Source organism: Podarcis erhardii, assembly GCF_964252035.2.
Source record: "Podarcis erhardii genome assembly, chromosome: 4".
Classification (NCBI taxonomy): domain Eukaryota; kingdom Metazoa; phylum Chordata; class Lepidosauria; order Squamata; family Lacertidae; genus Podarcis; species Podarcis erhardii.
The window spans coordinates 65,051,228-65,065,159 of NC_138508.1; the positions used below are offsets into that span (position 1 = coordinate 65,051,228).

The following is a 13,932-nucleotide window of genomic DNA, read 5'->3' on the forward strand; positions in this document are numbered from 1 at the left end:
TCTACTGGGAATTCAATCCCACTGAGCTCATTGGGGCTTTCTGGGTGTAGGATTGTAGCCTATGTCCATTTCCCAGGGAATGACAACAGAGGAGACTGACTGATGAGTAAATATACATAGGGTGGCACTGCAAGGCTGCTCATCCTGTGCACACTTAGACTGGGAGCAAACCTCCGGGGGCAGAATTTTGTGCTGTAAAGCTGCAGTGCTGTGCCCTCTACCCTGAAAGTAATCCTCATGGAACACCGGACTGACTTCCGAGTAAAAGCGCGCAGGATCGTTCTGTACAAAAAAAGGGGGGGGCGGTAGCGCATCTGCGCCGTTTCATTCTTTTGATGGCCAAGATGGTTTGGGTTCCTTATCTGACCAGATCAAGCGACTCGCCTCCGCCTCTCTTTTCTTTCCCGCTGCCTAAAGCAACAGGAATCCCGAATGTTGCACACTGGCTTTGCATGTGGCGTCCTCTTTACTGGGTCAAGGCGAGCAGCTGTCTTCTCACGGCCATTTCCAGAGAAGCGGGCGGGCGGGGGAAGGGACAGGGAAGGTGCTGCAACTCCGCTGCTCCAGCCAGAGAAGGTGAAAGAGAGAGGGGGAGATCGTGCTTGGCCAGAGGGTGGGAGCCTCGGTGGTATCCTGTACCACCATCGGACCACCTAGGTTGGGGGTGGGCTTGCCAGACGGAGCTGGTGGCGATGGTGCGCTCTTCCACCGGATCACTTCTCGACTGGTGATCTGGTGGGCGAGATCCCCGGCGCCCAAGCCTCCCTCCTGCAGGCGAGCTGGGACTGGGACTGAGGCGAGGCCTTGGCTTCCGGCTTGGAAAAAGAAAGCCAGGTCCGGGGCCCGTTGCTGCTTTGGTGTGCGCACCGACGAGTTTCTCTCCCTGTCTCTCTCCCTGTCTGTCTGCTCCCTCCCTCCCTCCCTCCTTCCCTTCCTCTCTCTCTCTCTCTCTGCGCCTCGGATTTGGCGCTGAGCGGCGGAGGCAGCTGCTGCCGGGCTCTCCTGCGCGCCCGCGCCCCCTTCTCCGCCGGCCGCCTGATCCCTCCTTTGGCGAGCCGTTTCTCGTCCCCTCTCAGTTGACCCTGCCATGGAGCAGAAGCAAATCGCGTGAAATTACCTCCGAGGATTACATCGCCGGGCCATTGAAAGCCCCCCTCGCCCCTGGTTTACAAACCTCCTAATCCCGTGTCATTCGGCGGCTGCAAACAAACCCCGAGCGAAAAAGGCCCCCTATTTAGGCTTCCCAGCTGGGTCGGGGGGCGCTTGGGCGACGGCGATTTCTCTCTCGCTTGCTCGCTCGCGCGGGCTTTTTCTTTTCAAGGGAGCCCCGGACTTCCTGCGAGCTCCCCTATATATATATATATGTATATTTAAGAGGTGGGGGTGGGATAGCACGCCTGACAAGGCCTCAAAGCCGCCCCAGAAGCCCACGACCTTTTCCTTCCCTGAAAGCTGGGCTGCTCTGGGAAAAAAAGGACGGGACCCACCACCAGAAGCTCGCCTGGCGGATGGCTGAGGTGTTCTCGTTTTCATCCAGCTGTGAAGATCTGCTCATTAATGGAAGCCGCCTTTGGCGCCAAAGGAGTGAGGGAGGCTCCCCCGCAGCCAAGCCTTCCCTCGAACTCGAACCCTCATTTCACTTCTTCTGTTTAAGAATAACAAAATGACAGCCGAAGCTGGACCAGGCTGGCTAGAAATCTTAAATTGCACCCCCGCGCCCTTTTTCTTGAACATCCTGTGGGAGGTGCATTTCCCCCCTCCCCTCACAGGAGGCAGCATCTTGGGCTGCAAACAGCAGGAGTGGCTCCTAATCACGGTATTGTTTTCTTCAGCCGTGAGGAGTGGATGTGGCAGTGCTGTTTCACATTCGTTGATCTGGTGGACTAGCTAAGAACAATCCGTCCCTGAATATGGGTGGGACTGCATTCAACTACAGAACATCCTGCAAAATTCTGTGCATGGGATGTTCACTCAAATTTTGTATGATGAAGCTGGCTTTATGTAGACATACATAACGCAACCCAGCCTAATGCGCAAGGGGGAATCTAAAGTTGAGGTTACTAGATCACAATGCACCCAGGCTTCTCCAGTCTGTAAGAGAGTCCAGTTTACCCACCAGAGGAGGAATGTGGGCTGATGTTTCCACAAGATGACTCTTCTGGAAGACTTCTGAGATAGGATGGCAAAGGCCTGGCAGGTGGATTATCCTCCCCTCAGTTCACACTCACACACGGTGGGCTCTTCAGCATGTTTGTTTTTATGAACCCACTGCAGTTCTTCCAAATAACCATACATTTAACTGACAGCATCTTATACACATATATATTTTGGAGTGTAAAAAAAACCATAGGTACAAAAATATTTTTATGGAAAAAGAACATTTGCCCCTGGACATGATTAACAGTAGAGTTTGAAGTGCATATTTTACTTTAAAGAAAAGGGAATCATTATCAATCCATTACACATTAAGAAATGTCACTCAGTCATTTTTATTCATTCGGCAGAAATCTTTGTAAAAGCCGGAATCATACTTCTGCAAGCAGCAATTTTGTTAATCCAGGGGGGTTATTACTCTGGTCCCTTATTAGGATCTATACTACTGCCAAGCAATCCTATAACCGTCTCAAAAGAAGTTTACCTTCATGTTATAAAACCAGTAGTGGTATTTATACTGTGCAATAATTAGTGTATTACTTGAATCCACTAACAGGTTCATTTTATCTCTGCACAAAACCTCTAGTCTGCTTATAGAAAGCTTGTGCCTCCTTTGGCGCTGTTAAAGTGGTGAAAGAGTGAATGAAGGCTGGTAGCACTTTCTCTTTTTGCCTTGCCTTAATTCCCATCTCTTTTTGCTCTCATCCAATTAGTGCAGTGTATTAAGCAGTTTATCATCTCATAGTCAGCTATTGAGAGAAACAAGGCGAACACTTTGCAATAGAGCCTGCTCTCCTTTGACACCCTCAGGTACTTACATATTCCACTGTGCTATGAATAATAGAGGAAGAATAGAGCACTAATTCCCTCATCAAAGAATGCCTTGTCTGCTGCTTTGCTCAACAACACCATTCTGATCAAAAGAAAAGCAATAAAGCTTAGCATAACAAAACGAAACCTACTTATTAGCTTAGTGGTTAAATTAATGCAGAGCCGCTGCTATTCAAAACCAAGGTTTGAAAACAGCCTCCAACAACCTGATAATGCTGCCTTCGGGATGAAGGAATTTTAATCTGAAATTTGAAGCTGGCACAGATGAGTTAATCTATTAAACAGCTATAAGAGGGGCGCAGGATGAGCGGTTCAATTAAGAAATATTTAGGTGCTCAACAGAGGAGAGGCAAATAAGGCCAGAAGAAAAATGGGCTGAAGTTGAGAAATAGGAAAAGTCAGTTTTCCTCCCAGCAAAATATTATTCTGGCATAGGACAAAATAATTTGATGGGTTCCTTTCTTCTTTACTAACACATAAACACTTGTTGTGAAGTCCAGCCTCTGGGCTTACATACTGTATCAGAGAATCTCACCCTCAACAAAACTTTAGAATATTTTTTATCAGCATATGGGACAGAAATATGAGGAGTGTGGCCAACTCAGTCTAGAACATCTCTGGGAAAACCAGTCTTGTTTTCTTAGCAACCTCAATTCAGTTGTAGCATGTATTTTACACCACGTATTTTACATATTTATGAAAATCAGCTTACATATACTGTAAAAAGATGGCTTCCCATTTCCCAGCCTTTCAAGGGTTAAAATGAGGTGAAACATTCAAAGGCGGCTGCTTAGTCAAGGACACACATCTGGACTCTTCAGATTTTGTCTGTCTTAAACTCCACATGTTACATTAAGTTGGGAAAACAAGGTTTTATTTAACCTATTCAAAACATTCTTCCTCTAATAATTGAAGATAAATGCGAAGTGCCATTATGGCATAGGTATCCTTCTAGATTTTCAAATTTACATTTTTAGAGAGAGAGAAGCATGCTTGAAGATGATCTTTCGTCTCTTTTTTTCTATGTGATAATTGGAAAGTTTGTGAAAAGACAAGTCTTGCTGGAAATAGCTCTAAAATGTGTATCTGTATACAAATAAGTTATTTTTCATTTTGATCATTAAGACATGCCTATTTCATTTCATATTTTACAAGTACATTTATTTTGCTGGAAAACGGAAAACACAATACATGTGTAATGCTTTTAAATATATATGGCATTAGCCAACATTTCTCATTAGACCCATTGAACTCAGTGGAGATAATTAACTTATATGCCCGTTGATTTAATGGGTCTGTTCTTGACTATATGTAAAGTGAGCATCACCCATTGCCTTTTTCTTACTCCATTAGAAATGATGACACACAGGCTAGGTTATTGCAATAGGACTACCTGTATGATGTGAATGGAAGTAACCAAGCATGACTATCCAATAGGCATGTTGGGGGTAAGACTAAAAATGGAATATTTGGCTCTTTTGCATATAGGAACTCATTTGCAAGAGGGTTTCTCCATTCACTTCAGTGGAAAGGTCAGACATGCATATGCCTTTCTTATGCGTGTGGGTCTTCTCTACCAAAATAGAGAAGCCTTTGCAGGCAGGGCAGTTCTGCAGGCTCATGTTTCCACAAGTGGTACCGTACTTGAAGCAGGTATAGTTAAGAGCACACAATAACTGATTTCTGAATAACCAGATACATAAACTATTAACAGCTGAATTAGATGTGACATGCCTGCCCAAGTCTGTTTATTTGTGTCAGCTCCACTCAACATGGGGATATACGCTAGGTTAAAATTTGCTTCACAATCAGTCCAAGGCTATTTTACAGTATGAGAGGGATATTCTTAAATCCCTGAAATGTGCCACTGTGTCTGTATGTTGATGATGACCAAAGGTTTTTATGTCAATATATTAAGTTTGCATTCTGCCAGAAGATATGTGCTCCTGGCTCCCACCGCAAATTTCACCACCTCCAAGTTGAGACTGGTTTGGAACTCCCAGAGCTTGCATTTCATTCAATGTGCTTATTAGGTTGCTTTGTACTAGAATGCTGGCCACAGTTACGAAGCAGATTCTATGTCCCCAATTTAAAGGAAGAGAGATGTTTTATTCTATTAACTAGGAGGTATTGGATTACATTCAGGATTAAAGTGCCTTATTTCATAAGAGCATTGGGGAAGTACCCTAAATTTTTTGCTGTTTGTCAAAGAGCAAGTAAACACAATTGAAAAAGGCTGTAGTAGCAATGTCACCAAAAGTGTATTCCCCCACCCCTGAAGTAAATAATTTAAAGATGAAGCAACAAAATGTGTAGTGTAAATTGATATCACTGTGATATCTCACTGATATGTTGTCACATACCACTGCAATTTTCTTACATTAGAAAACTTTATTATTTTCCTTTCAACAGTATAAAACTTTACACACACATTTAGAAATACTTTAGCATGCACCAATAAATGACATTAACCTTTCTGTTCATTATTTTACGGGAGGTAAACAGATTAGACACCATTGTTAAATCTCTCTAAAAACTTTGCCTTGGCTTTATTTGCTTTATACAATATAGAAGTTACTTTTATTTGTTGGCTGAAGTGAGTTCCATTTTTATGTCTTGTTTCCATTTTCTCGCCACAGCAAGCACTGATGTTTATTCTGCTGAACCCAAAGGAACCAAAGTGTAACGTTTAGATATGTGTGTGTGGTATGAAGAATCTGCTGCATACATACAGTCTCCTTGCCCTGTACAAAAGTCAATTGGTGCTTTAGCATTCATTTCCATGTGGTTACTCTGCGTCTTTACAGCACAATATTTATTGTTTGAATGAATACTGTTTTGCGGAACAATTCCCTCAAATATAGGTTCAAAAATAAATATCACATTAGAATCAAGTATTAATGGGAAGAATTTGGCTTTAGCATTGTTTTTAACGGCTGTGTATATGATCATGAAGTAGATAAATTGTGAAAAGAGAAAACATTAGTGCTCCTACTGAGACCTCCACTAACCTCTTTTCCTGAAAGCACCTCTACTAACTACCCTGGAGCAAAGTCTAGGATCACTTACATTCCAGCAACTCTCACTGGGAATTATTCAATTAAAGAAGCTATTTCTCCACCCCTTTCTTCCCTTCTAGGTCCAGATATACAACAAATAGATATTTATTGAAAAGTAAGTGGTACAGGTGTTTAGTATATATACTAACTTTTAACATGACATTTTAAAATTTTTTACCATCGAATAAAGCCAATATTTGACGTATACTTGTGTGTTTTTAAACAAGATACAACAACACTAGTGTGTATCTATAGATGGAAAACTAGAAATGAAAACAAGGAAGATATTTGCCTACAAAAGAGTCCACAAAAGCCTTTTGTTCCATTCTACCCACACACAGTGCTTAAATACTGGGATCTCCCACAGATTTTACTATATTGAATGTCTGAAAGAGTTTGCCGAGGTTCACTTCAGAGTAGCTGCTCACTGACAACCATTTGTCTACTGTGCTCTTCAGTTTTTTGTAGTTTTCCTTGGTTTCTTCCAGCCTGTTGTTATTCACACAACCTGTTGGTAGAGAGAAATAACAAACTGAAAGATCAGAAAAAGGAACTCATCATTTTATAGCCACTAATCCCAGGACTCTCTGGCCTTTTAAAACACACTCTGGTATAGGGTTACCAACTCTCAGAACCTAAATTTCCCAGACTTCTATTCAACATGCTTTTTTACTGAGCTTCCTCTTCTTCTGATGCTTACCTTTTTTTTCTTTTCTTTTTTTAAAAAAGTACATTGGTCAGCATGTTTAGGAGAGTGTCAGACTTGTTACTTACAAAGAGACTGAATCCAGCTCATCAGGGAATTAGTCAACCCACCTGTCATGCCCTAACTGAATTGGTGCTACACCTTCTGTCAGTAAATGTCAGGAAACACTGTTTGTCCATTAATGCTGAATAAATGGGGGTGGGAGGGGGAAGAGAAAGAGGACGAGGGAACAGTTTACCAGAACCAACAGATAGTAGCTTCTCTTTAAAGAGTTTAATTTTTTTAAAAAAAGCAGAATGCTGCTTAATGGCATGGTTGCCTGGCAATCTGCTTTCTATGTACTGAACCCTCTTCATTGATCGGATTACTGAAAATATTTGCAATAATGCAGGATACTGGGAATTTGCCTTTACACGCTTATTGCAAAGCATGCTGATGTTACTGCAAAAAGGTACAGTGGTACCTCGGGTTAACCGAGGTTAAGTACTTAATTCGTTCTGGAGGTCCGTACTTAACCTGAAACTGTTCTTAACTTGAAGCACCACTTTAGCTAATGGGGCCTCCTGCTGCCGCTGCACCATCAGAGCATGATTTCTGTTCTCATCCTGAAGCAAAGTTCTTAACCTGAAGCACTATTTCTGAGTTAGCGGAGTCTGTAACCTGAAGTGTATGTAACCTGAAGCGTATGTAACCCGAGGTACCACTGTATTCCCAGAAACTATTAAGATAAGATGCACATTCTTCCCATATCTCAAACTTCAACTTTTTTTTTATTTTACAAGTCCATTTTAAGTGAGAGGCCTGAATCAGAACATATGAAATTATCTTGATGCATTTCTTAATGTACTTGTGTATTTACACTTGAAAAAATACTTGCAGATACTCCCCTGCCCACTGTAGGTGTTGTGTGTATACTTTAAAGACTGTGCAAGTGCAGTGGAATAGCAAACATGTTCCGTGTTTTGTTTAGCTTTCTAGGGAGCCTTGTTTGCTTCCCTGGCTATCTTAAAAAAACAAGTTAAAAAATAAGAATGCCAAAGGGAAGAAACACAGGTCACACTGTTTATCCTTCTAGCTAATACAATGCACTCTGCAAGCAGCTCTCTAGGTTCTCATATAGAAGCATTTCACATCACCTGCTACCTGGTCCATCTAACTGGAGATGCCAGATACTGAACATGGAACCTTCTGCATGCAAAGGCATATATGTTTGTTCAACCACTAAGCTAGGCTCATTTCCCCAAAGATTCAGTGATTCAAACTTCAGCATTTCATCATGTTTTCCCCACTAATAACTCAGAAAAAGTGCACACATATTGAGTATAGTGAGTTTAAGCGCCTGAGGACTGCAGGTTACTTTTGTGCTGGGATATTTCAAGGGACTGAATTGTTCCAAGACATAGAAGCCTATAAGAGGAAAACAACATCACCACCAATTGCTTGGTAGTGAACATCTAGTTTGTGTCCTACTGAACAGATGGGACTGATTCCAATTTGAATGTTTCTGCTGTTTTACTGAAGGTGTAAAATGGAGAAATAAGCAATTTAAAAAGTAGGAAAAGGATCATATGACTAGACATTGTATTTTACTAAAAGAAAGAAACTGAGATGCGTGTTCAATAGATCACTCACCGATAAGCTAGCACAGCATAATATTGAATAATATATATATAACCACTGAACAAGAAAGCCTTCAGTTGAAATATCACCTTTGCTAAAGTCAGTAGTTGGTCTTAGCCAAACCACTATTGTCAGAGGCCAAATTTGCCATCTGCAATATGGGAGCGATAATACTGGCCCTTTTTAAAGGGTGTTAAGAGGATTAGCGAGATAATGCATGTTAAGTGTGTAGGTACATAGTTTGAGAGTCCTCTTAGATCTTGCTTTGTACTTAGAATCTCAGCATGGAGTCAGGAGTGCTTTTGCATAGCTTAGGCTGTACTTCATTCTTGGAGCAGCACCTGGTCACAGTCATACAAGGCTGGATTATTATAATAGGCCGTATGTGGGGCTACCTTCGAACTGTCCCTCTGCCCTTACTAGTAGAATCTACTCTGTAAACTATCCTTCAATATTAAAAGTGCAAAACAGGCAAGATAAAGGACTGAATCCAGAATTCCATCAGTGGAGTTCTGGCCATAGAATGAGATGCTCTCCGATCTGAGCTCTCCCTTTCCCCCCACAGCCCTGTGTGATCCCTGAAAATGGGTTGAGGCACCCTCTGGAACAGTGTGGTAGGTAGCACAGCACTCTTCAGGAGGGCGTGTTTGGATCCAACCTAATCAAAAAGCCAAGGGGATAAGAAGTCTTTTTGTAAATTCCTTTTGGTAATCCAGCAGTGTATAAATTTTATGAAATGAATAAATAAATAAGTCACAGGCTAGTCAACTGAAAGAGCAGCTGGAACAAATAAATGTTCACTTGGTATTTAAATGCCATTAAGCAGGGGATAAGAGGCCACTGTCTGAACACACATAAGACCCTCTGACACTGAGTGAACAGGCCGACTTATATGGGATATGGTCCTCAACTATCCTAGTCCCAAGTCATTTTGGGCCTAAATGGTGATAACCAGTACTTTGAATTGGGCCTGGAAATGGGCCAGAAGCTAGCGATACTGCTACCAAAACCCTCACCCAACTCTGGTTAAAATGGCTGCTTGTGTTTTGCACCAAGTTCCCAAACGCTTTTAACTTTAATAATGCATATTATACTAGGAAGTCAGAAAATCTTAAAATAAATTCTAACATTTTAAAATCCTTTTTGGTGGGCAATTCTTAATCTTAATTCAAGGTTTTACTGAAAACTTAAAAGCTGTCTTACATGTATTTCTTTATGTTTTATCCCACTCTCGCTCTCAGGGTAATGTTGACGGCTTTCTGCTTCCCTTTTTTCTTAGCAGTCCTGTGAGAATGGTTAGCTTGAAAAAGAGTAACTGAGCTAGGGCCCCCTGTTAACTTCATGGCTAAGTAGGGATTTGAACCTGACTCTACCCCACTCCTAGTCTTAAAATTCTCCACCAAATGGGCAGTGCCCATCGCAGATATGGGAGTCCCAAATCCTGGAGCTTGAGAATGCCATGTACTCAGTCTTAGTTCTTTCTCACTGCAAAATAAGGTCTGAAGAGGGTTTTGTTCTTCAGACAGCATACTCTCATTTTCTGCTAACTGACTGCTTCTATTTTGTTGGTAAACGTCTTTGCACCTATCACTGAGATATGAATCTAGTGTTCCTCTGATGTGTCCATACAGCTCTGCATGGGGAGATATTAGCCTGTTTACTGGCACCAAAGAGAATGGTCATTGGCCTGATCCAGCAGGCTCTTCTTCTCATTCTGCCATTAAGCCATTATCCCAAAACATTAAGAGATCTGCTATCATTAAATACCCTGTACAAATTGGAAGACCAGAATGGTTGAATATCCAATACATCAGGATATTCTTTAATTGCTGAAATATGCCGAGGATCAAAATTTTAACATCTAGTGTTTAACAAAATGAAGGCCACTATATATGTCACTATATTGTAATGGTGTTGCAACATCAAATTTCAAAATGGGGGTAGAACTGTCCAGAAGCAGTCTGTTGCATTTGGAATACAGTGGTACCTCGGGTTACGTACTTAATTCGTTCCGGAGGTCCGTTCTTAACCTGAAACTGTTCTTAACGTGAAGCACCACTTTAGCTAATGGGGCCTCTTGCTGCTGCCGTGCCACCGGAGCACGATTTCTGTTCTCATCCTGAAGCAAAGTTCTTAACCCGAGGTACTATTTCTGGGTTAGCGGAGTCTGTAACCTGAAGCATCTGTAACCCGAGGTACCACTGTAATGTGTTACTGAGCAAACAATATGATATTGTTCAAACCATTTTTAGTCCCATAGTCCAGGTACGTGTGTACACAACTGCAGACTAAGAGTTGTATCCAACACAGGTCTGCTCAAAATAAGACCCACATAAATGAATGAACCTAAGTCAGTCATGTGTATTAACTTCAGGGGGTCTACTCTGAGGAGGACTAGCAGTGAATACAACCCTACAACTGCAATCCTAAGGAAACTTAGTATGGACTTATTTCTGAATAAACCTGCTTTGGATTGCAGGGTTTCCCCTCTACTGTTTTCTACGCTCTACCTTTGTGTTTCTATTCTGTTTGACAATATCAAGCAACATTTTCTCTTCATTGGCTTTGCCATATTTTATACAGCATGGATTTTGTGAACTGCATCTAAATATACACATTTACTCATATTAGATATGTTAGTTATCTCCTTCGTTTTTTCCTTTCACCCCCCTTTTTATGCTATCTTAATTAGATTGTAAGCCCGTGAGAAGGGCTTTGTCTGTTTTATCTTTGTACAGTGCTTTCTTCTTAGGCACTGTATCAAATCATCACATCATCATCAAATTTACACTGGGAGACACAATTAAAAAGCGTTTCTGGTTATCACTACAGGAGCTGCTCAGTTTTGTTCACTATATTTAAACATCAATGATGCAATCCAAACAGAAGTAAAATATAAATGGAAGGAAATTAAGCAACGGCTTGTATACAGAGAGTTATATGAATGTGTGCAAAGTGCTACACGCACAGAGGCTGTGTTGCCAGGTCCCCTCCTCCCGCAGTGACAGTCCCTTGAACATAATAAAATTACTCTGGAGAGCTCTAACCTTTGGGTGGTCATCTTAGCACACATGGGGAGCTGCTGCCAAAAAAACAAGGGAAGGGGTTTGAAAAAGTCTTGTGCAGGGAACTTAGCTAAGATGTCCAAGGTAACCCCCTCTTACAAACATTTAAAAATATTACTGCTACCGAGAGTCAAAATTAAAAAGAAAGAAATCTAATGAAGTGTGCTAATGGTAGAAAAATAAGGAACTATGTGAAATCAATGAGGGGATGTTTCATTCTGAAATATAAAACAACAAAGAGGATCTACAGTACAGTATTAAATTCAGACCACAGCTATATCTGCAGTATAGCAGTACTATGCATTTGAATGACAGAAGTGCATCCGATGACTGGGGAGAATAGATTTAAAGAACTGTAGTAATATAGAGGAGGGAAGATGAGAGAGGACACAGCTCCTGATGTGTTTACCTCCTCTGCTGATGGGATATTGACTTTTCCCACCAGGTTGGTTAGAAAGGGGACTATTTGCGCTGCCACACAGCAGAGTAAGAATGACAACCAGCATCACTCTGTGCTCTTCTTAGTAAAAGACAATTGTGACCGCTGTATATCACACAGCCAGTCAATACTTTCAGGTTACCATACCATCCAACTTGGAGATGCATATAAAAGCTCACTTTTTCTTCCTAAATGAGACTTTAATCAATAGAGCAGTTAATCCTTTCTGAGAACAAAGTTGTAATATGACTGAAGTGGCATGTGGAACATTTAAATATATGTATGGAATACGGTTTTATAGCAGCTGAAACCATAGCTCTCACAGACTTTCTATATTTATATTAGGGAGGGGGTGGGAAAACCCAAATACCTCTTTCACAATATCAATACAAAATGAACACAATGTAGACCAAAACAATTTTTAATACATATAAAATAAAGACCTTAAATATTACTAGGATTTTAATGAAATAAACAAAATAAAATTCAGACAGCATCAACAAATCTTTAAACTTAATTGGAAAATGGCCCTTTTCTGGTAACTGAGATGAAACACTGATTGACTTAGTTTGATGGCTGAGGCTATTATGATTGTGATCGTGCAATCTTGTTTCAAAATATCTAAATTATATAATTTTCCTTTCAATAAATGGTGCCCACATAAGCTGAAAGTAGAAACCAAGTATTTTTAATTGCTTTCATTTATATGGAAGGCTTTTATATTTTACATATAACTGAATGGACAACCAGGGTTTTTCATAATATTATTATTAATCAGCAAACCCACTCAATTATTGTGTCAAACAGCTTAGCTTTTATTAATGTTCAGTGTGTATGTTGTGTATGCATGCACAAAAATATATTGCGCATATATTCAGTTTCAAATAGCTTGACATGCACACACATACATACTTAACATATACTACTACACTTGTGTCTTAAGACCCAGTTCATCATTCATATTTAGTTCTCATGCTAACAGTTTTATTTGAAGACTTAAAGAATATGCTAAATTAGAAACCATTAGGAACCATATTTTTACTTCACCTACTGGTTATTGTTTTTTAATTATAGCAAGCACAGGCACACAGGCAGCACTCTGTTCTAAATATCTGTGTTTCATTTATTTCTTTGCAAAGGTAGCAAACAACAGTCAGTCATAATTGGTTCTGTCAGATGTTATACAGTCAGTCATAATTGTCTCTGTCTAGAGGTGTGTCAATTTACAGCAAGTTAAATAAATATTCTGTCAATTATGAAATCAGTTAAGGCAAGCCTTTTTTTTAATTACATGGGTTCCCCACTTTATAATACACAACACCCTTATTCATGGCGTTAACCTTAGCTTTGCCATTTCTACTATGTCAATATGAAGGAAAACATAACTAGCAGCAATACTAAGAGATGAGGCAGCTATATAACATAACTGCTGGTAGAACATCAGCCCGTTAGATTAACATAAATGGTGTTCTACTGTGTAGACTCTCTGCTAACCTATTCGTTTGTAGACACAGACCAATGAAGTCTTATATCTAGTTCGAAAGACATGGCACAGAAATGAAGTTACATCTATTTCAACAGGACTAATTTACATATAATATGCTGAAGATCAGAGAAAGTGACAACTAATACTTAAGGACATCTAAAACTGTGTTACTGGTTTTGACAAATGCACTCAAAATTCTCTCCATTCTTCACCGCGTCCCAATGTTTCGTATATACTTTGGGTTAGAGAATGCTATTTTTATTCTTCTATTTGGAAAGCACCTGACATACTACAAGTATCCAAATAAATAATTCTTCTGTTCTGTCCTGAATGGTTTTTTTAACAGCAAAACATATTGAATATATGAAGATTATCTCTCTCGTATCAACAAAACAAAGCGCTTCAAACAAAAACCATTGACACTATCACCATTGGCTGCCGAAGCCTACCAGCATTATTCCGAAAGCAGAATCCCTTTTCTTAAAAATAATTATCCTCACTTTTCTTATGCCAATACAAAAATACAGCTTCTAGGCTGAATAAGAAACAGGGTCTGAGTGCTTTATTACAGT

At 40.4% G+C, this 13,932-nt stretch overlaps 1 protein-coding gene across 2 annotated transcripts in view; it reads right to left on the reverse strand.

Annotated features, from left to right (window-relative positions):
• Positions 1 to 13,932, reverse strand: part of POLA1 (DNA polymerase alpha 1, catalytic subunit) — a 179,094-nt gene that overhangs the window by 932 nt on the left and 164,230 nt on the right. Inside the window, exon 37 of one of the 2 annotated variants that reach the window (XR_014155869.1) lies at positions 1,488 to 6,552. Coding sequence is in view for 1 of the 2 variants with exons in the window: in XM_081858858.1 (XP_081714984.1) it covers positions 6,389 to 6,552 (164 nt within the window). In the remaining variant the exon portion in view is untranslated. Of the gene's footprint in view, positions 1 to 1,487; positions 6,553 to 13,932 lie in introns of those variants that run through there. The other variant, XM_081858858.1, reaches the window with a different exon arrangement.